This window comes from Lissotriton vulgaris, chromosome 7, assembly GCF_964263255.1.
Source record: "Lissotriton vulgaris chromosome 7, aLisVul1.2, whole genome shotgun sequence".
NCBI lineage: Eukaryota > Metazoa > Chordata > Amphibia > Caudata > Salamandridae > Lissotriton > Lissotriton vulgaris.
Genome location: NC_141695.1, coordinates 1,714,053,668 through 1,714,075,836, shown reverse-complemented (window position 1 = coordinate 1,714,075,836; position 22,169 = coordinate 1,714,053,668). Strand labels below are relative to the sequence as shown.

General features: G+C 44.2%; 1 protein-coding gene across 1 annotated transcript in view; it reads left to right on the top strand.

The window, feature by feature from the left end:
• The window catches only part of LOC147706377 (cadherin-like protein 26), a 290,718-nt gene extending 269,844 nt beyond the window's left edge, over positions 1–20,874 (top strand). Inside the window, exons 16-18 of the mRNA XM_086932875.1 lie at positions 3,073–3,132; positions 4,540–4,623; positions 19,771–20,874. Of these exons, the coding sequence (XP_086789001.1) occupies positions 3,073–3,132; positions 4,540–4,623; positions 19,771–19,959 (333 nt within the window). The 3' untranslated portion in view covers positions 19,960–20,874. The remainder of the gene's footprint in view (positions 1–3,072; positions 3,133–4,539; positions 4,624–19,770) is intronic.
• The last annotated feature ends 1,295 nt before the right edge of the window (positions 20,875–22,169 follow it).

Genomic DNA, 22,169 nt, shown 5'->3' with positions numbered 1-22,169 from the left:
GAAGAGTCCACTCCTGGGCACCCCCATGGTGCAGACCAGGCATCCCTCGCGTTGTGGGGGCTGTTGTGGAGACTAAGCAAGCTATTGCCCAGAGTTGTGCAGCGTGGGACCCATGGTCAGAATAGGCACTGAGGCGAGAATATCCAGTCAGGGGAATTATTGAACCCGAGACCCGCCGGGGCAGGAATCGAACCCTGGTCCCTGGCCAGAGCTCTGCATCGAGGTCTCCCTGCTCTAACCATTGAGCCACACTTCTCCCATGGCTCTGCTCTGGCGCTGCTCGTCTTATTAATTAGCCTTCATGCCCTCCTCTCTTTGCAACTCGGGCTTAGTACATGGGGTTGTCAGTCACTTGATACATTTATTGTTAAAAGCTAAGAATTAGAAACACGGAGCCCTGCCCACATGCACCGATTTGGAAACTCTACCATCGAGGCTTCTTCTAGCATATACAAAGAAGAGTTCAGGATGAGAAAATGCATTTAAAATAAGTGAACCCAGGGCAGGGAGTCAAGGCCGTTGTGTTGTACATGAACGTACTCATGAAATCCCAAAATGAACTACCAGGCCCAGGTGGGATGGGAATGGGTGTTGCTTCAGCTGGTGTGTTTGTGGCTGTTTGGGGTGTGACACCCCTCAAAAGCATTCTTGGTTCTTAGTTGGGATTGCGGGCTGTGAGTCGGGGCTGGTATGTCTGTGTCGGTTTTCCCAACATTCTCATTTCACTAAGAGGTTATAACTTGTGCCTCCTTTGGATCAGGATCTTAAATATAGCGCCTGGTTTAACCAAGGGAGTAGTAAATGTGAAACCACAGATGTACTGGTTGAATATACTACTTTTTAGAACTCACTAACAATGGCACTACTAAACTCAGAAATCCCCACCAGTCTCTGGTTTCCTGGCATACTACTGGCAATCAAACACCCAAGACGTGATAGGATGAATACTTGCAAACATTCTAACCACTGGTTATCACTGGCATATTCCAATCCATCGTTTTTTGCCCACTGTGCCACTCTAGACGGGGCCCACCTGAAACAGATCAGTGCTAACCCTGTTCTTCATGAGAACACTTCAACAGACCTAGGCGTAGTAGCGAAACTCAGTGAAGTGACAAAAAACTCCATGGGTTTCTGCAAGTGGTAGAGTGCAGTGCGAACTGCCTTTCACGCTGATGTTCCTGCTGCTCGAGTAGAAATTCTACCAAAGCGGCAGTTCGCGCTCGCCAACTTACGGTTCGCAAGCGGGGAAAAAACTCTACTGCACTACACAGTGCGGAGTTTTCTGCACTCTGTGAGCTCCGCGGAGCATGGAGTGCAGAAAACTCAGCAAACGCCGCGAACGGAGCAAAGTTCACCGCCGAATCATCTACAGTTCATCCCGAATCTTGGTCATTTCGTCTCTCCACTCTGCAGCCCACTGCTTTTTAGTTGGGACATTTGAGACCCCCCGCCCCCCACTCCAAATCTCACTGACTCAGCCACGCCCTTGGTTATATTTTGGTGAACCCCTACAGGTATTTTCCTTAAAAAAATATTCTGACCTTGTCTGTATGGTTGGCCAATTATAACAAGAAAGTGTTTGAAATCATTGCAGGTCCAGCATCTATTATCTTTACTTAGACTTTACATAAGACTCCCGCTGAGTTAAGAGTATGCTATTTATTTGTCTTTTTTTAGTGTTTTTAGCTGTCTGTTGCCACGGCAATGAGTTCTTACAGTACAGGGCTGGCACCTCGCGGAGGGACAGATTGCCATTCATTTTCTAGTATATCTGCAGTCAAAGGGCGCCGGAATTTCCAGCTTTGTTACATCACTCTCATTGCACTTTGCTGCTACCCTGTGTACACTTACTATATTGCAGCATTCAAGCCAGATGAGTTTTGTCGTTTTCTGTTACAATTTTGATAGAACGACTTGAAGAAAACGTGTGCATTCGTGTAAACCTCAACATCAGTCGATAGTAAACAGATCATTTTGTGAAAAATACGGTGTTCAGTATAAGATGTTGATCGGTGTGGGGAGGTGCCGAGTTAATCGGTAGATGAGAGAGAAGCTTCTGTATGGGCAGGGGGCCTTATTTATGAGGCTGTGCGTCACTTTTACGCTGCCGGTGCGTCACTTTATGTGACGCATCAGCAGCGTAAAAAATGTGCCTTGTTGCACCATATTTACAAAGTGATGCATCTAGGTAGATGCGTCACTTTGTAAACCCCAGCGCCACATTATACCCGCGCCAGGTATAATGTATGCAGAGGGGGCGTTCTGACCCAAGAATGGTTCATAGAAGTGACGCAGTAAAATCTATAAGATTTCACTGCGCCACTTCTAGGACGCATATGCCTCAATATCTTACGCCTGCCTCACTGCAGGCGTAAGACTGACGCAGCCCCTTTCACATGAGGCTTGCCCCATGTGAAAGGACACATTGCTGGAGTTGCGTCACTTTTGTGACACTCTCCAGCAATGCGTCACTTTTGCGCCATACAGATACGCCAGCAATACTGACGTATCTGTAACTCCTTGCGACACGATGCATCATTTAGTAAATATGAATCATCAATCATGTCGCAAGGAGGGCGCACTGAGAAGTGACGCATCGCTGCTTTCACGCAGCGATGCGTCACTTCTCATAAATGACGCCCAGGATTTTTACTTGGAAGGATTGAGGGGCAGAAGTTGAGTGGGTTCTTATGTGTGTAGTGACATACTTGAGTAAAGATTTGGAGGAAAATTTACAAGGCCCTTGTGCCACTTTTGCTTCACTTTTCCCATGTTACAAATGACGTAAAAGTGGCGCAAGAGCCTTGTATATGCCCCGTGATATTTATGTTCATATGGATATTTACAATGTAGTTGGGACTTTAAGTCATCCTTGAAGGAGAATAGGGCAGGCAACAGTCTTCTAATCCTATGGGAAGCTGTTACAAAGCCTCGAAGGGTGACCAGGGAATGTTTTGTCTGAGAATACCAATGTAATTGCCGGATTGGGGTTTCATAGACTGTAAATATATCACCTGTATTTTCCTGTTTCTGTTTCACAAAACCAATAACTTTAAACATGTTTTACAGAGTTCAACAGGAATGCCATCACCAAGACCACCACAAAAGGAGAACTTGTATGAAATAAGTGTAAGTTCTGTTCTCTCAGGGTTATGCGAAATACATGGAGCAAACTGAGCACCTCAGCATGAAGATTAACACTGTATATTTGCATTCGGCACAAAAAGATTTTCAGTGGCCCCTGCAAAAAAGCATTCTAACATGGGACTGCTCCAAGCCCTTTTAGCAAAAGGCACAATTGCAAGCCTTTTCCTGTTGGTTGGCACCACCTAGTGGTGACGCCATAAGGCTTCTGTGTCACCTTGTCTTACGAAAGCACCAGATAGCAATCCATTCATGTAAGGTCTGCTATTAGAGAACAAATGATAGTATGTTTACATACGAAATCAGTTCAAGAATCCAGGCTTGAGAATGCAGGTAAATGCAATCCTTGACTAATAGAAACTTGTTTACGTGAATTAAATAAAGAATGCCCCACATAGGGCCAAACACCAGTAACACTTCTCTTGAGTCTTCCTCAATCAGTACCTCCATTTGACTCAGAAAGCTGAAGTAAGGCTGGCTCGTGGCCTCAAGAAAAGAGACCTGATCTCTCAAGCCTATGAATCACTCACTGGTACCCTACACGATGCAATGTATTACTGTCTGCATGGCTGCTGCCCATGACCCCTACATATCTAAAGTCACCAAATATGAGCCTCCTGTCCACTTTGCATCATAGGTCCCCATCTCTTCGCGGTCACTGAGCACTCCAGTCCAGTAAAAGGGTTATTCGGTTTGCTTTCAAGGATGGACTAAGGAGTGGGGCATCCTACCTTAATTCTGTGCATCTTCCTCTCTCTGTCACCCCATAAACATCTTATAAACTATGCTTTGGAAGGTGCTTCATGCCAAGATCATTGTATTGATTACACCCTCAAGTAACGCGTGTAACATATGGACACTCACTCACTCTGATAGTTGTTGACTCTGCTAAGACAAAGCACATTGTGTCATGCATACATACATGCATGCAGAGCATCATGTGCAAGTGAGTGCCCTGTTGTGAGAGTGCTGCAGTACAGCATGCACGTCAGTTTGAGCTGTGCTGCTCTCGTTGGAGGTATTTTGTCTTCTGTTAACTTTCTTCTGTGAGAAATAAATGTCACATAGGCAGTCTCAGGGCAGATAGTGTGAGCACATGATAGGAAGCACATCAATATATCATCCTCTCCAGGCAACTCCTCAGCCCCATACCCACGCGTGCTCACTATTACACAAGGCTCTACAATGGACAATACATAACACCCAGCCATAGTCCTAGATACTAAGCAGATTCTACTGGGGAGACATGATGTATCCATTGACTTTACCTACACACACATTTGAGTAGGGTTTCTGAAAACATCTGTTATTATCTCTGGTACATACATGTAATATATTTTGCTGCTGCATCATTATCTTACACATGTTCTATGGCATTTTTTTCATATGTAGAATGGAAGATATGGGACTAGACTCCAGAACCAAAATGCACTCAAGGACCCTTTCGTTGAGCAAGTGGGCGAAATGGTGACTAACGTAAGTTTTCTTGGTGGCGTTGTGGCCGTTGTTGAAGTACAAATATGTGGAACTTCAGACATGTAGCCAAAGTGGTTGTGCCCTATAAGGTGGCAAATGTTTGGCTACCAAGCTATTATGTTGTTTTGCATCTTAGATCATTCAACCGTACACTATTCCAAAAATGAACGACTTACACCTGCACATTGTTTTCAAAATAGAGTCAGTGGCATACCGGAGTGCCTTGTTCCCAAATTAAAGGTGTACTTAATATGAACGGTCTAAGCTCTCAGGTGCAACTGTTCTTCAGGTGATGCTAGAGGAAGTCAGAAACGTGATTACTGTGACCCCCATTAAGAAAGCCTCAGGCCTTGATGGGGTCCCGGTGTATTTATATAAATCTGATGTAGCGCTTTGTATAAATCTGATGTCGCACTTTGGTCTCCTCTACTCGCATTCACCTTCAAGGCCGCAGCCAGGCATGGTGTCCCGAGGTCTTGGTCTCAGTCCATAAATGTACTTGTTGTCAAGAAAGGCCAACCGTCTTAAATAGGGATAGTGAACTGGATAATCTCAGATCTTCAGTAAGGTTTTAAACCGGGACTAGGAAAGATTGATCAATGGTTAAATCTTTATTTGATCATCAATAAATCTACAGTGACGAATATAGCATGTTACATCTCATGCTATTACATTGCGTTCCTTTACACTGCGGTCGTTACCACAACTGTGTTGTTAGAACGCGATACCTTTTCAATGCAAGTCATTAGATCGACTTGCTGTAGGGGGTGCACTGGATTTAGGAATAGTATAATTTACTATTCTAACTCCAGCCTGCAAAACAGCTGGGAAGGTGTTGGAATAGTGAATCATACCATTCCTTAGGTTTGAGCGCCCCCTAGAGCAAGTCGATCTAATGACTTGCCTTGTAAAGGCATCGCGGTCGATGTAACAACCGCCTTGTAAAGGCACTTTGATGTAATCACCGCGTTGTAAACGCTGTCTCCCACAGTGACCAAGCATTCATAGACTTCAGCTCAGCCTTTGAAAGGGTCAATAAAGATAAAGTGTGAAGCATTGCGGTCTCTGCGTGTTGAGTCTAGTATTGTTAACTTTTTAGGTGCTCTCCATTTGGATCTTCTGCCTCTGTCAGGTACAACCCTGGGGGAGACTGTTTAGAGTCCTTTTAATTAAATCGAGGAGTACCACTATGGTGCATTCTTGTATATAAGCCTCTAGAAAGCACTGTATCCAAGAGCGAATAGGACATACCTCTTGTGGGAAGGTGCCCGATTTCTGCATTAACTCTATGCTGATGATACTGTCCTTTTGGCCGGAATGGCACTAGGTCTGCAAACATTTCTAGATTATTTTGTGTCATTAAAATACAATTTAGATTTGTGTACCAGTTTCAGAAAATCCCATGTAATGGTTGTAGGCCCTAAAACAACCAAGTTGGGAGTGTTCAAGGTTATGTTAGATTTAACAAAACAAAAGTGTACTTGTCAGGATTGTTTCAACATTTACACAATGCATTGGTTGGCACACTAATAATCTAGATATGCACGCTGTGTTTTGCCACAACACCCCTATCAGCATTTAGCTGATATTTCCACAATGTCACAGACAGCATACCTGTCTTTTCCTTGTATTTCTCAATTCAATATTTTAATTCAGTTGTAATGAAGAAAAAGCATGTAACACGCACCATGCTTAACATTTCATCATGTAGACGCACAAAAGGAAAATCATTTAACCAAACATAGATGCAAAACCTTACTCTTCTTTCAAAATGTACTTCGACAACAATATAGAAATGACTGTCAAAGGCACAAAGAAATTGACCCGCAGAAAACGTCATGTGCGGCAGACTTTATCAAACCAGAGCATCTGCTTCCAACTATCCCACACCGATCACCCACATTGGAGCTCTTTTGGCAAGTCCTGGATATGTTTTTTACCATATTAGCTTCAACATTTTTGTTAGACAGCACCACGTAGAAACAATACAGATTCTTAGATCCACACAAAGGCCTCTTCAATGCGCTTTTTATTGAGAGACCAATACCTCTTGGGATTGCATATTGTTTTACTGTGCATTAAAAGTGAAGTAGTGTGGCTCACTGGTTAGAGGCGGCAGACCCGAGAGCAGAGGACGGCCCGGGACCAGGGATCGATTCCCGGCGCGGCAGGTTTCTGGACCAGGGTCAGCGGACTCGATAATTCTCTCGCCTCGGTGCCCACTCTGATCAGCGATCACACTCGGCAACTCTGGGCATTAGCTTGCCTCATCTTCACTAACGGCCCCACCAGACCGCCGGGGATGCCTGGTCTCACCCTGGAGATACCCATTAAGGGACCATCTCTCAGGGAAGCCAGGAAGGGTTTCACAGCGGTCGAAGCGCCTTGGGACCCTACGGGTAAGTAGTGCGCTATATAAATGCCTATACATTTACATTTACATTTACAAAATAGATTGTTTGCTGTGCAGTAATGCAGCAAACTCTGAAGGCATGCTGGAGACCAACTGGAAAGAGGTCAAGAAGCAGTGTGTCATCCGTGGAAGACAACAGTGGGACTACACACACACACACACACATACACACACCAACTTGCAAGTGCATGCATACTTAGATTCCACTTGTTTGAAAACATCAGAGGCAAAGAGATTAACTTGTTGACCGCGGCACGAATAACGCTGCGGTGCGGGCATTTTAAACAGTGGCCATGGTTTGGACGGCCCCCGGCCGTCCTCCGCACATGCCCACCATCACGTGGGACGGCCGGGAGCCGTCCTCAGCATGGAATGGGTTAAAATACAAAGTCAATATGGCGCAGTCTTGCTAAACTTGATGTCTGCAACTCACTATCCTAAAAGAAAGATCAGAATTGCCCAGATGGGCCGTTGGCCAACGGGTAACCTAAAGCGACTGATGATAGTCTTAAAAGTGAGAATGGCCTACCACGTGGTCAACTAAGCACCTAAGATTCTAGGATCTACCTTATCAAGTCAAATATACTGTGTAGATTTATAATTGTGGCAAACATCAGAAATACATTTGTTAGTAGGTATTTAGCCACTGTAGTCAGTACAAGAGCATTACGGGTAGTCAAGGATTTCCCACAAAAAAGCTTATGTGTTGTTTTTATAGGAAGAGTTGACTCAGCTAATTAATAGAGGTGATTTATAATTAATATGATCAACGAAAGATCGATGGGCACAATGTGGTCAATAAGCTGGCAATTTCTCGAATTGCGCATGTTTCCTGTGACAAGCATATACCTCTTCAAAGTTGACAGAATTGCTGCGCCCCTCATAATAGATGCACATGATGGGAGATACCGAGGCGCACTACCACAGTTTTTGATTAGGTCAAGAGGATCCAACATTAGTCCACAAAGGTGGATCAGTGCCAGACTTTCCATAAAATCACAAGTATTCAGTTGAGATGGTGAGGGTCCTGGCACTTATTATTATTTTTTTACAAATTAAGCGCTACAAATAAAGCTTGAGATGTAGCACTCTGTGGTAATCTCTTAATCAATCCAAATTGATTGCATAATGTGAAAAAAGATGACTGCATAGAATGACAAAAGCAGGTGCTGCTTGCTGTTCCAATATTTTTGTTAAAATCCGTATTTCAAATAATTCTTTTGTTGTGCCTTTATCAGTGCCTGGCACAGGCCACAGAGGTGCTCACGGGCCACGAATATCCACAGAAACCCAATATGCTTATGATAATGGTGTATATAGTGAAGAGTTAAAGAACACCATACTATTTATACAGATGTGTGAAATCTAAGGCAAATCAGGAAATTTTGTATTTTGAGCAGTCAGGCAAAGTTTCCTGATTTTGCCCAAACTAGATGAGGCAGGTTTCTCTTCTCTGATACATACTCCCTTCAGCTGGGTGTCCCACATAAAGGACTAGGACATCAGACTGCAGGAAATTGGCCCCCTAATTTCCCCACTAGCACTCAGGGCAGAGTCTGTCTCTCAAGGACAGAGAGGAAATGCTGTAGTTCTCACCCACCATCCAGGACTGAAATGGGACTTGTGGTGGACCGGAGGCATGGTTTGTGTAGAGGACCAGAACTGGTGGATTTGGGGGATTTTAGGTTCGGATGTGGAACCATAACTTCACTGTAACTGTGGAGTTTTATGTGAATTTCATAGTCGTTTACATTGTCTCAAATGTGTTTGTTTCAGTCAATTTCTTTTTTTTGTTTTAAATGACACACTAATAGTTGGACACAGGACCACCCCTTGTATTACTGGTGATATTTTCTTTGGCCATGCATGTCTGAGATTGAAAAAACAACCTTTGGACTGGTCCTGTGCCCAAACATATGTGCTTGCCAAAAAGCCCTGCGGCAAGCCACAGGCTTGATGATTTATTCATATTTTTCTTTTTTTTTTTCATTTCACTAATTTTTTGAAACTCTTGAGCTCACCAATTTCTATTTACTTAGAACGGGTACTGTATGCAAGTGTTTTATATTTTTTATTTTTCCCTTCCCTCCCCATTCCACAATGATAGTCCTCTACCTTTATTCATCCATCCTTACTCTCTTTGTCCTTCAGTTTTGGTTAAAATGGTTCCTTATATTTTTGGCATTTCTAAGCTGCTAAACCATCGAAACTTGCAGGCTCTGGAAAATGGCGTCCACTATTATTTCCATAACGTCAGCTCTGTGCTCTCAAATTTTTGAGAATTCGTGAGATTATTGTGAGATTATTATCCACTAAATGAATTTTCACACATTTCACTGTTCAGTTTTTCCATTACCCTGGGAGCTTGTCTAGCCACTTTTTGTTGAATGGCAGGGCTCAGTGAGCCCCCCCCCCCTTCTTTGTGAATTTTAGTTTGATCATGTCAAACATACACTTTTTTTTAAACTCACTATGACAACATGGAGGGTAAAATAATTCAAGGACAATCATAGTTCATGAAAATTCAAATGTAACTGGCAAAACTTGCAAGCTTCCTGCTCATACTTTTAACAGCTAAGGTTTTTCTAAATATAAACACTTTAAGATCTGGCCGAAACATTTCAAATGCTAATGTCTCAAAACTACTAAACTGATTTACGCCAAATTAAAAATCAACCCTCGTGATTGAAAATGTACTTTCATGCCAAGCCTTGGGGAAATAATTTCAAAGGGTTTTGTTAAAACATTGAGAACTATTTTCTCTGAAAGCTTAAGTGGGACATATGGTTTGCCTCCCCCTAACTTTTTTCCCCTGTGTAAATTTCCACAAAACATTCTATACCTCAGGCAGTTTTGTTCGCGGGGTGCAAAACTGAAAAACAGCTTTATTAGTAGATATGGAACTTCTTGAATGTTTTTAAAAACTTTGAAAGCGTTGGAAGAAGAGAGGAAGGTGTGTTGGAAATAATTCCTGTTGCTGCGTGGAGCTGCAATCAGTGGTGTAACAATTGCCCCCGCGGTGCGGAGTGTGCCCGAGCTCCAGGGGGCTCCCACCAGCACTGCGCACCGGTGGCAGGTTTGCCTTGCCCGAGAGATCCTGACTGGGTCCAGAGCATGGAGGGGGGGGGGCTCAATGTACTTTGCAGGGGGTGCTCAAGTTTGTTACACCACTGGCTGCAATGGGTAGCTGGTAGACGGTGCTCTCCAGCAGCAGTCCACTGTTTGAGGCCTCTCAGCTCGTCCACTACAAAAACTCATCCCTCAGGGCAATGATGCTTTGGTGTCCTCTCGTTCCACCCTCCGTGCACTGCCTGGGCTTGCCAGGCCTAGTCCCTGCGGCAGGGGCGGCCTTAGGCATGTGCAAGCTATGCACCTGCACAGGGCCACCAAATCCCAGGGGCCACCACACCAATATAAATCCTTAATATAAGAATCCTCTGAGGATCGATACATATTTGCGTGGCGGCCCCTGGCAGGGATTTGGTGGCCTCTGGCTCTGTTCCACTTCCAAACACCCTGACCCCCCCCTCTTCACTGGCCTCCGTGCTCCACACCGCCCGGACCCCCTCTTCCAGGGGCCCCTACCTACGCTTCCTGCCCAGGGCCACCATAAGCCTAGAGTCGCCCCTGCCTGCGGCATGACCAGCCTCAAAATATTTGTAGGAATTCATTCAAGTGATGTCTATCTCATTCTACTCTTTCTGAAGGCATTAAAAGGCCACTATCTTTGCCAGCAAAGCTGACCACAAAGTAATGACCTTCTGCTAGCCTTTCATGTGACTGATGAACATGTCACAAACGTTGTATCCAGCACCACTCTTTGTTGTTTTAACTCTGTCACTTTAAAGGTGAGCAGATACATGGAGTACATATTCTAAACACGCAGAGGCATATAGTTGTATCTGAAATAATCTGTAACAACAGAGCTATTGTTTTCTCTTGCTCTGCTGGCTGGTGCTGCATGCAAAGGTCTGTTCTTTAATAGATGTACATACAGATCAAAGCTACTATGGATACAGGGATTTATGGTCTTGAACGCGTTCCAATCTGATCTCTGAAAGGCAGACAATGGCATACAGTAACAAGGTAAAGGCAGAGTTGAAATAATCTGGCAGCAACTGAACATTTTTTTTATTTACACATGTTTCTTGTTTTAATTTTAATAAAAAACAAGTCATAACCTGAACAACCACACACCAGGAACTGCAAAGGAGCGACACTCCATAGATACATATTAATGCACCCACATTGAAATTGACATAATCTGCACAAGAGCAGCACAAACACATCAGTTACCGGTGGCTAAAATTCTGGAAGACCAGGGGCCCCATATTTTCTGGAATTTACTTGCAGTTGTAGATTTACCTCTCAGCATTACTGCAGTGGTCCATACCCCTGGCCAATACCGTCAGTGGTGGGGGATCGGGAGATCTCAGTATTTAGCAATGTCACTTTTGTTCTCAAAGTAGCCTATGCATGTCAGTAAACTCTCAAATAGAGAATACTCTCAACTCTCCATAGCCCTCAGGAGTAGGATGTTAGGAGTTAGATACAGATTTGCAGGATGCCATGTACTTTTGGCAGCAGGAGAAATGACAGGACATGTCCAAATGATATGAGAGAAGGCACCCCCTGGGTTGCCACAGCACGTGCAATCAGTCTTTGGGGATCTCTCCATTTTTCAAAGCTTATCATGGCTCTAATATATGCAATGCAAATAATTTAACTGAATCATTTTGAGGTTAGGTGCAATGGTGAGTGTCAGGGCGGCCATCTTGGCCTCCTACCACTCCTCGTCGCTGATCTAACCCACATCTTTTTCCCAGGCAGTCTTGAGGCCCTGGAATGGATGAGGGATGTTAAGGAGGAATTATATATAGAGCCTTGATATCCCCTAACGTCCCAGTGGGCCTAACATTAGTTTGGTCTGAAGTATGTTAAGTTCCATTAGAACATTGTAATGGTGGGAGCTCCATTGAAGACAATGTAGTGCTCCCTACTTCTAGGGGCCGGAGCAATGCTTTACAAGGGCCTCACGGAGCTCGAGGGGATTTAAATCCCCTCGAGCTTCGAGAAGCTTTATTTGTTAGAACATTCTGCTCTTTAGTGGCAGAATGTTCTAATAGCCTTATAGCCCTTCGTAGCAGGGCTATACCGGGTATTAAAGTCCTGCTCTGTTGTTAAAGTCCCTAGCCTTCGGCTCGGGCCTTTAACACAGGAGCGGGCCTTTAATAGCAGGTATAGCGTGCTACGGCAGACTATAAGGCTATGCTACATTCTTTAAACCTTTCTTATATCTGTCTAATTTGTGACAGAGCTGAAGATACTTTAGAAAACTGAATTTTTTGTAAGTCGAATTCTTCAACTAAATGGTTGAATGCCCTAATGTGATCATGATCCCAGACATCTCCCAATTTCGAAATCCTGATCAAGTCCCTTGCACGGAAGCCCTCCAGTTGTGTCCCCTGTTTTAATCTCATGCCTTTCAATAGAGGGGTCTGTGCTATGCGTTTGTCAAGCCTTTTAACATGGGAAAGATCTGCCTTTTCAGCACAAGAAAGGGTAGTTTTGTGACCTCTGGGAGCGAGGCCAGAGATCGCCTCCAATATAGAAGGTTTAAAGTCCCTTGTTTCTCAAGGGAAACCAACTTTAGCCTTCAAGTGGAATCATGCCTGTCACCAAAGGTCAGTATCCACTTAGTATTGTCTATGCCAACCAGTAGTAGAGTCGGAGGTCCGGGCCCCCACACTGCCCTTGTCCACCTAGCTGGCCTATTTAGCGTACGTCACAATGCAAAATTTACCCTCTCAGAATAACTTAGAAACCAGGACTTGAAAGAAATGTGGAGGGAATACATAAGGGTAATTTTGTAGTATGTAGAGGAATAATGGAAGACAGTTTCCTAAAATGTCTCCCTTCCCAGAAGATTAAGCAGTAGTGGAGACCCGACTCCTAGTTGGTGTGAGAGCAATATATGTGTTCCAAGCTGCTTGTTGGTCACAAGTTATATGTATGTCCAGATATAAGAACTTACCTTTTGCTGTCTGGAACTGGGCCCTCTGTGCTGCTGTGGCTGGCTTGCTGGCCAGATGTACATACATTGTTTTCCCCAGTTAACCATTAAGCCAGATGTGTTGCTATAGATCTTCAACATTTGTGTCAGGCATGGCAGAGAAGTCAGGTGATGCTGAAGATACAAAAGCATGTCATCAGCATATTGCCCCACTCTATCTTCTTGATCATCTGTCCAAAGGAACCCACATGTATTCACATCTCTCCTAATCCACTCCGCCAGCTGTTCCACCAGCAAAGCAAAGAGGAGAGGAAAGAGGGAGCAACCATGACATGTTCTGTATTTGATGAGGGAGGAATGTATCCCATTAACCCTTGCACATGCTCTAAGACCACCCAACAGGGCCTACACAAAAGCTATTGTGGAAACTGAAAAGATCTGTTGAACCCAAAATCATAACTCACAACCACCTGAGTAAAATAAAGAGAATTTATTTACCATGCACAGGAGCCTCCGATGGGTGCTGGGTGCTCGAACAGCAAGTAAAACACAAGCATTTATAGACACAGACCAGAACATTTTATTATAAATTGTCTGCATAACAGGTCATGTCTAGGCCCTCATGTCCGGCAAGTGGTGAAGAAATATTTTGTGCTCGGAAACTTACAGTACATCGTTACACAAGAACACATTGGAAATCACCCGATGTGCACTTGACAAGCCCCCTGTGTCTAAAGCCAGACAGTTAACTATTACATTTATGCCCAAATGCAATCACAATGGTCTACATTAGTTGATGTGGCTGAATATACATTTGAGGCCTACAGGGCCTGTTGCTAATGCAAGCCGGCAGAAATATAACAACATGGAAACGTACTCTTTCTGCAAGCCTTGCAATGAGGTGCGTCACAGGCAGCTTACTAAAAACAAAGTTCTAACTCTTATTTAGGACTGTCACATGATATCAAGCATTTATTATATTTGTATATAATTCCCATCATCATTGAATTATCACAATGTCAAATTATACAAAATGGATGCAACCATTGTTATCTAAAGTTAGCTTCCACACTATGAATCTCAGACCAATGGTCATCTTGCAGAGTATTTGGAACAGGAAGAGTCAGTAGACAGTATTGAAAGCCAACTGATAATCTATTAATAATAGAGGTTCTGTGATTTGTAAATTGCCCACACTGGAAAGGGTCACCTGCAATCTACATTAGCAATGACGAGTACTGATACAAGACATAAGTCCATTTTGGTCTTTATGGATCAACGTTTTAATGACCCTGGCCTGCCTTCTGGCTAAATCGTTAGCTAAGAGCTTGATTTCCATTTTCAGAACAGAGATTTTGGCCTGCAAGAGGCACAAAGCTCTGGATGTTTGTAGTGTTTAAGGATAGTAGAGATAGTGGCACATCGAACATCTTCAAATTAAAAAAATGTACACCTCTAAAGCAACAATTTCCTGTTGCATGTATTTTTCTTTCCTGTGCACTGTGAAAAATGCCCCGCCACAGACCACCTTAATGGCTTGCTCCCGGCTCACTGGGGACATCACTGAAGGTAACTTTACCTCAAAGTAGTCTCTGATAACATCACAGAGCAGATACTGTAAGGATTCCTCTCTGAGCCACCTTGCGTTAAAGTGCCAATTGGCCCCTATACCTCGATGTGAGCCTTTAAGGAACATCTCAAACAGTGCGTTGTGGAAGAGGCCCCTTGGACGGATGCAAGGGCGAGTGATAAGCAGCTTCATGGCATGATTAAATAGTCAATTGTGGAGCTACATTTGTGAGAAGTGAGAAATGTGTAAAACTCAGTTTGTCAGGGTACTCATTCTCTACAGTCCAAAGAGGTGAAGCATCTATCTAGCATCTGAGTTCTACAGTCAGAGCTGCTGTTGCGATGTCCAAGGACCTATTGCACAAAGTTTTAAGGTCGCCCTGTAAAATCAGCGTATCCTACGGAACATGGATCATCTCAGCAGATAGCTCCTGCAATGTGCTGCATTGGATTGGTGTCACTACAACGCATGCTTTTACATCGCATGCCTTTACAACGCGGTTTTTACCACACAGTCCATTACAATGCATAATGCTTTTAGGCGCTGGATAGTGAATTATTTAATTTACTATACCAACTCCAGTCCCCGTGGATAGCAGGGAAGGTGTTGGATAGTAAATTAAATATATTCCCTATCCTAGAGCGCCCCCCAGCGCAATGCGTTGTAATGGTTTGCGTTGTAATGGTTGCGATGTAATGGTAGTGCGTTGTAACAAATGCGTTGTAAGTGATGTACCCCGCTGCATTTTACCGTAGGCGGTGTGTGCACTTTGCCCAAAACTCACGGATCCCTTCTTTGAAGCTGCCAACAGCACAAAGTGGCCCTCTCAGTATAAGACTTTGTAATTACCAGTGGGAGGGACCTAAGAATAAGTATCGCCAACCCTCCCAAACCCTCTTTTGTAGCTCTGGAGTAACCTTGTCTTCTCAAGGATCTGTACTTGGTGCCCAGCAGGTGAGTTTCCTCTAAAGAAAAAATGATTTTAGACATGAGTCTCTTTGCATATCACTGCCCCCTCTAACTTCTATCTAGGAGCCCATTTACATTCCAGGTCAGCACCTTAATTTGTGCATGAGTGTTGATATTCATCCCAATTGTGCTGAGCTTGGTGTGCGTGTGTTATTAGCATAGTGTTGCTGTGTGCCATTAGAACATATGAAATATGGAGAAGTGTAGCCCACCCAGCAACCTGCTACCCTACACCTCCCACCTTAAAATATCTGTCATCCAACCTTCATCAAATACCCCATGGAATAAACTACCCAAGCTTGATCAAGATTAACCCTGGGCACCGAACTCCGAACTGCTGGCGGAGTTTGCAGAATTTTGCAAACTCCGCGGAGAACGCAAAGTTCATGCAAAACGTCCAACTTCGCAGCGGAGTGGAGTTCAGCCCCAAACCCTCCCGCCTCCCAGCCCCGCAAAAAATATTTTTTAAACTGTCCAATTAAAGTAAAATAAAAGCACACTTACCTTATCGCGGCGTTGCGGGCTGCCCTACTTCTCCTTGCCGTAATCCCCTACGTCAGACATACGTCATGGTAGGACTGCGCACGATTCATACTTGACTTCACCCAGTCCTCCAACTGTCCAAATAATGATATCTCCACCTTGATAGTTCGAAAAACGGCCATAGTGGATCAGCGGAGAGCACCTGGCAACAGCCGCTGCGTGAGTGCATGGTGTCCTTGCTCAATTAGGATATCACAAATTCAGGACACCAGACTCTTCTCTGGATTGGGTCCATCAACAACATCTGGGAATCCTAAAAAGTGAATGGAGTTCCAGTAAGAGCGGCCCTCAGCATCTTCAATCCTGGCCACCACTTCATCTTGGAAGTCTGGGACTACTGGACCGTCTGTTGGAGCTCGCTCACAGTGTCTCCCAGGGTCATTCTGTGATTTCCCGCCTCAGCAAAATGGTCGATTGTGTTGAAATGCCTTGAAATAAAAGTACTACATCAGCGCCCACTTCCCCAATTTTTGTTTCTAGGGTTCGTCTGGAGAAATGGATCCCCTGCAGTACGGCTTTGGTGCTAGAGCAGTTGCCCTCTTCTGAGCTGATAGTGCTTCTCAGGTTTAGATACTAATTTGGTTGTGGGGCTTCCATCCTGCGAAAGGAGCTAGGCAAACTTGTTGGTCTTGCCATACTTGGGAAGAGTCTTGTATTTCTCCATTGAAGAACCCAGGTGCACGTCCACTATCTCCTCTATCCATGGGGTAAGTGCAGCTATGAGTGGCAAAATCTAACACCAGACCCACCTTACCTCCCAATTTAGAGTGACACGAGTGATCTGACACCAGCTGGGTTTGACGTTGCCTCATCACTCCGTGGGGACTGTCATCTTTACAGGGTCCACTGAGGCGGGACCCAGGGCCGCCAACAAGGAGGGGAACAAGGAGGACCCGCCAGGAGGGCCAGCTAATCTGTTTCTGTAACCTTCTCAAAGCACAGGTGCAAATGCAACCCACCACTTCCAGTAACAGTAAGGGCTTCCACTCTCAACCCACGGGTCGCTGGGCAATGAGGGGCAACTCACCCGGGCTCCACCAACCAAGAAAAGGGAAGACCACCACAGGGACAAAGTGTGCTCCATGCCTGAGTGTCTGTAGGTTCCCGCAGGTTGGGGATATGGAGAGTTCTATCAAGGCCATGGTTACCAGCTGCTCCACATGGCAGAGCAGCCACCATTGTCTCTCCAAGTACCTGTTCTCCCGGAGGCCTGCTCTGCCGAGATGACGGTACAAAAGGGGGTGGTGATGGACGGAGCCTCTGAATCAATCAAACACTCACACCCAGTCAAAAGATCTGGGTTTAATCCATCACCGTTCTTTAGCCCACTCTGCCACCCCAGTTCAGACATGGCTATATGCAAATCAGTCTAACCCTGTGCCTCATGGGAACAGTCCAGCCCGAACTGCCAAGCCATGTTTTCCCTGGACTGGAAACAAGCTTCCGAGGACCGGTTTCTGGCATTCCAGCCGTCTTCAGCCCGGCTTGCTTGAATCCAGTGGCAAAGTGAGCAAGGGACTCACGTCTGAGCATACTCTGCCACACTTATGGTGGCCAAAAGTGGTACAAAAGCGGGTGGTGATGGACGGAGCCTCTGAATCAATCAAACACTCACACCCAGTCAAAAGATCTGGGTTTAATCCATCACCGTTCTTTAGCCCACTCTGCCACCCCAGTTAGACATGGCTATATGCAAATCAGTCTGACCCTGTGCCTCATGGGAACAGTCCAGCCCGAACTGCCAAGCCATGTCTTCCCTGGACCAGAAACAAGCTTCCGAGGACCGGTTTCTGGCATTCCAGCCGTCTTCAGCCCGGCTTGCTTGAATCCAGTGGCAAAGTGAGCAAGGGACTCACGTCTGAGCATACTCTGCCACACTTATGGTGGCCAAAAGTGGTACAAAAGCGGGTGGTGATGGACGGAGCCTCTGAATCAATCAAACACTCACACCCAGTCAAAAGATCTGGGTTTAATCCATCACCGTTCTTTAGCCCACTCTGCCACCCCAGTTAGACATGGCTATATGCAAATCAGTCTGACCCTGTGCCTCATGGGAACAGTCCAGCCCGAACTGCCAAGCCATGTCTTCCCTGGACCAGAAACAAGCTTCCGAGGACCGGTTTCTGGCATTCCAGCCGTCTTCAGCCCGGCTTGCTTGAATCCAGTGGCAAAGTGAGCAAGGGACTCACGTCTGAGCATACCCTGCCACACTTATGGTGGCCAAAAGCGGTACAAAAGGGGGTGGTGATGGACGGAGCCTCTGAATCAATCAAACACTCACACCCAGTCAAAAGATCTGGGTTTAATCCATCACTGTTCTTTAGCCCACTCTGCCACCCCAGTTCAGACATGGCTATGTACAAATAATTCTGACCCTCCCTTCCCGTCGAAAAAAGAGACCGCCCGCCATAAGGGCGGTAGTCCCGTGTGTGCCATTAGGATGCGCCTGCCACAGTGGCGGGCGCATCCTGCATCCCTTTGTCCGCCCGCCATCCTAATGTGCCCATAATTATTAGAATTGAGAACTGATCTTATGTGACATATGATAGCACATGACTCATTTGAATAATTAACACATTTGTAACTGAATTATACCTTCTACTTATCCAGTGGACTGGCAAAAAGTGTCAATAGGCTTAGGAAACAGACAATTACTTTATTATTGATGGACAAACATGAAGTCTTTCATGAATACTGAGCTGCAGGAGAATATGTTTGAACTTCAGTCTGGCTCCTTGGAATATCTAAGCAAAGAAAATAGATTCTAGAATAGCAAAGAAGTTAGGTAAAGCATGGTAGCTAGAAGAGCAATGCTATGTACTCCTGTAGACTAAGATTAATGGGTTAAATTTCATAAAGTGTCCTTTTGTTTGTGCTTGTTCAATGAAAGAACATTTGCTGAGTTCCTGCACACATGGTGTAACTGCATATATAACCACTGAGAAACACATCAGCACCATAGAGTTAGTTAACCGGAGCAAACGCTGATTGCTTCTCCGCAAGGCTTCTATGCAACAAGGTCATCTAAAAACTGCACCCTTCAGCTTCCCACTGATTCTAAGGCACCAGTTGAATGTATGGTAATACAGGCTCATGGCCAGTCTCCTCCATTTCATAAGGCATTGTTTTTAATCCCAGAAAGATCACAAGTGAATGCTTCTGCCCATGTTGCTAGGGTCATCCTTTTTACATCATGATCGTCAAAATAATTTATTTTGAGAAGTTCCCATACAATGTTACACACATGATACAATACATACTACAAAATGCAGAATAAATCACCTGATTGTATCTAATTTTGGGCTTCACTCACCTTTGTTCCTAATGGCTTCCCTGACAAAGGTGTTTAAAGAATTATCTTAAAAATGAAGCCATGCTTCACATAGATTTCTTTTGACATGAAAGTGAAGCCAGCTAGTGAATTTTATGGACCTTCTTTCAGATAAGCAAATATTTTATTCTTCTAGCATAGTATATAAATGTTTTGAGCCCTTTATTTTCCCTGAGGACCATCAAATATTGGTGAAGGTATCTAATTGTGCATCATTCGGCTTGAGCTCTAGTCCATTATACTGTGAGGTTTCGCCTGACTTTCATTGGTTGTTTTTATGTGACATCTCTTTTGCTTTCTCTCACCAGAGGCTGTATGGACTACGAGACTACGAAGATGATCTGATCGCCTACAAGCCTCGCATTTATGCCTATGAAGGAGAACTGGAAAGAATTGAATCCGTTGACTCCTTCACATTTCCGGATGACATGGACAGTAACTTCTTGGATCACCTAGGGCCTAAATTTGCTGCTCTTGGGGATATCTGCCGGAAGTAAGCACAGTCACCTGCATCACCCATGGGACAGCTGTGCTCTAGTTTGTAAATTAGTGTGCACATAACAGAAAAACACAACAGGAGCTATCTAGCGAGTCAACTTAAACATATGCTGTCAAGCATGCCTACGTGTTTAGACTGTTGTATATAACACTATGCAAAAAAGCCAGTTCCTGGTATCGAGCGAAGCAAGCTCTCATTGTAAATATGTTTTGCAGGGATGGCACTCTCAGGGGATACATTATGCAGATTGGTTGTTTATTGATGGTATGAACGACTGTCAAGTACCAGGGTAGTTCAGCAATTTAGCTGAACGTTAATTCCATACATGGGGATAATCATGTGGTCCTGTGATGACCAATGCTGCTATATGCCAAGTCCTTTCTGTCTCTCTGGGAAGAAGGGCCTCTTTATTTTAATCACATTGCATACTTTTAAAATTCAGGAAACCCCCTGCATTGCATTTTCTTCTTTGCACTTTGAAATAAGGTGGTTCTCGCCTGTTATCAAGAAATGCAAGATCAATATTGCCTCAATTTTTTGGCCTATTGCTTCTATTCCATTTAATGGCATGAAGTGTAATTCTTCAAAGGACATCTTCCTTTGAAGGCAATAGGATATTATGTGAAAGAAGTTTAAAGCTTAGGTACCTGGAAGGACACTCATGTTACATCTTCTACCTGGACACTTCTGGACTTGACGCCAACTGTGATATTTTTTTGCACGCACCATTTGGGACACCGCTCTGTGAACAGAATTAGGACTTTTTGGGACAGGACTTGTTTATAAAATGTTAAAAAATGCTTCACATAAAAGGTATGTTTATACACTGGAAGCACGTGCATTATGCTTTGTATTGTTTTTCTCTCTGTGCAATGACATTTTGTAATAAACACATTTTACTGGAACTTGGAAATGTTCGCAATTGATGTTTTGTACGTTTTGCGTTTATGGTGCTTTCATGCACATGATTTCACTGTCAGAAACCTACAATACAATGTGAATATAATTTGCACCTTTTCAGATTATTTTTTATAAGAATTTCAATGTTTATTTGTGACCAGCCTTTGCCATTAAAAATGGTGACAGGAGTCTTCTGCAAACTTTTTAATATGCTTTTTTTTCACGTCCAAACCATTCCTCGGGGAGAGTTGACAAGACACATGTTGTAACTTGGTACACCCCTCTTCGCAACCTGCACCGCCATTGTCCCCCGTTGGTTCCTCCTACCTGGAATGTTGGAGTGAAGCTCGCTTTAGAATGTTGGTGAGCTCACTCTAGTGGTTGGCACTGAAGAATCCGGTTCATAATAAACTCTCTTCACCTTTCACCGTGTGGAGTTTATTCTTAACAATTTGGCGACGATCACCGTGCTGGGGACGGTTGGATTCTTTCCCCTGTAATCCTTGTCAACTACAAAAGTCAAAATCTACTGAGATGATGAGATTGTAACTTCCGTGGACGAGAGTAAAAGTTGGCGATTTTAAACCAGACTGGTGTGGAAAAGAAGAAAAGAAAGCGTCTTTAAACCAGACTGGTGTGGATATCGTTTGGCATTTAGTCAAAGACAAGCGTGAAGGAGGTAGGAAACGTCGTTGCCTAAATCTCCTCATTCAACAAGCGGGTTATTTTTTTGGAATGACTGTGACCCTGCGAGATTCCTGTCAGTAAGCGGGAAATTGGTATTGAATCGAGTGCTCGTTTCAAGGAAAAAAGAGGAGCGTCTTACAGTTGACTGTGACTCTAAATCATTCCTGTCAGAAAAACGACAATTTGTTCCTAATTTTAGCACACAACTTCTAAGGGGGAGCGTTCTACAGCTGACGTCGTGGGATTTAGTGACTAACTCATTTTTCTCTTCAATTGTTCCACAGTGAGCAGTTTCCTTGGTGTATCTCATTCGTAACAGCAATTAACCCTGTATACTTGAGTTTTACTCCTTTTAGACTCTCTATTACCCGTGGAGAAGCGTTACTGCTGGCTTAGGGAAGGTTAATTTGTGAAGAATTTCGCGGCAGGCGATCCTCTTATTTCCTGGAAAAAATGGTGTCACAAATTTTTCTTACGCGCCCAGGGGAAAAATTAAAAAGTGAAGAATTACATTGCAGTTTTGAGGGGTTTGGCAGCCACGTGTGATTTTGGAGTGATCACACAGTCTCTAATCAGGGACCAATTGGTCAGGTGCTCATGTGAAAAAAAATTCAGGAGAGA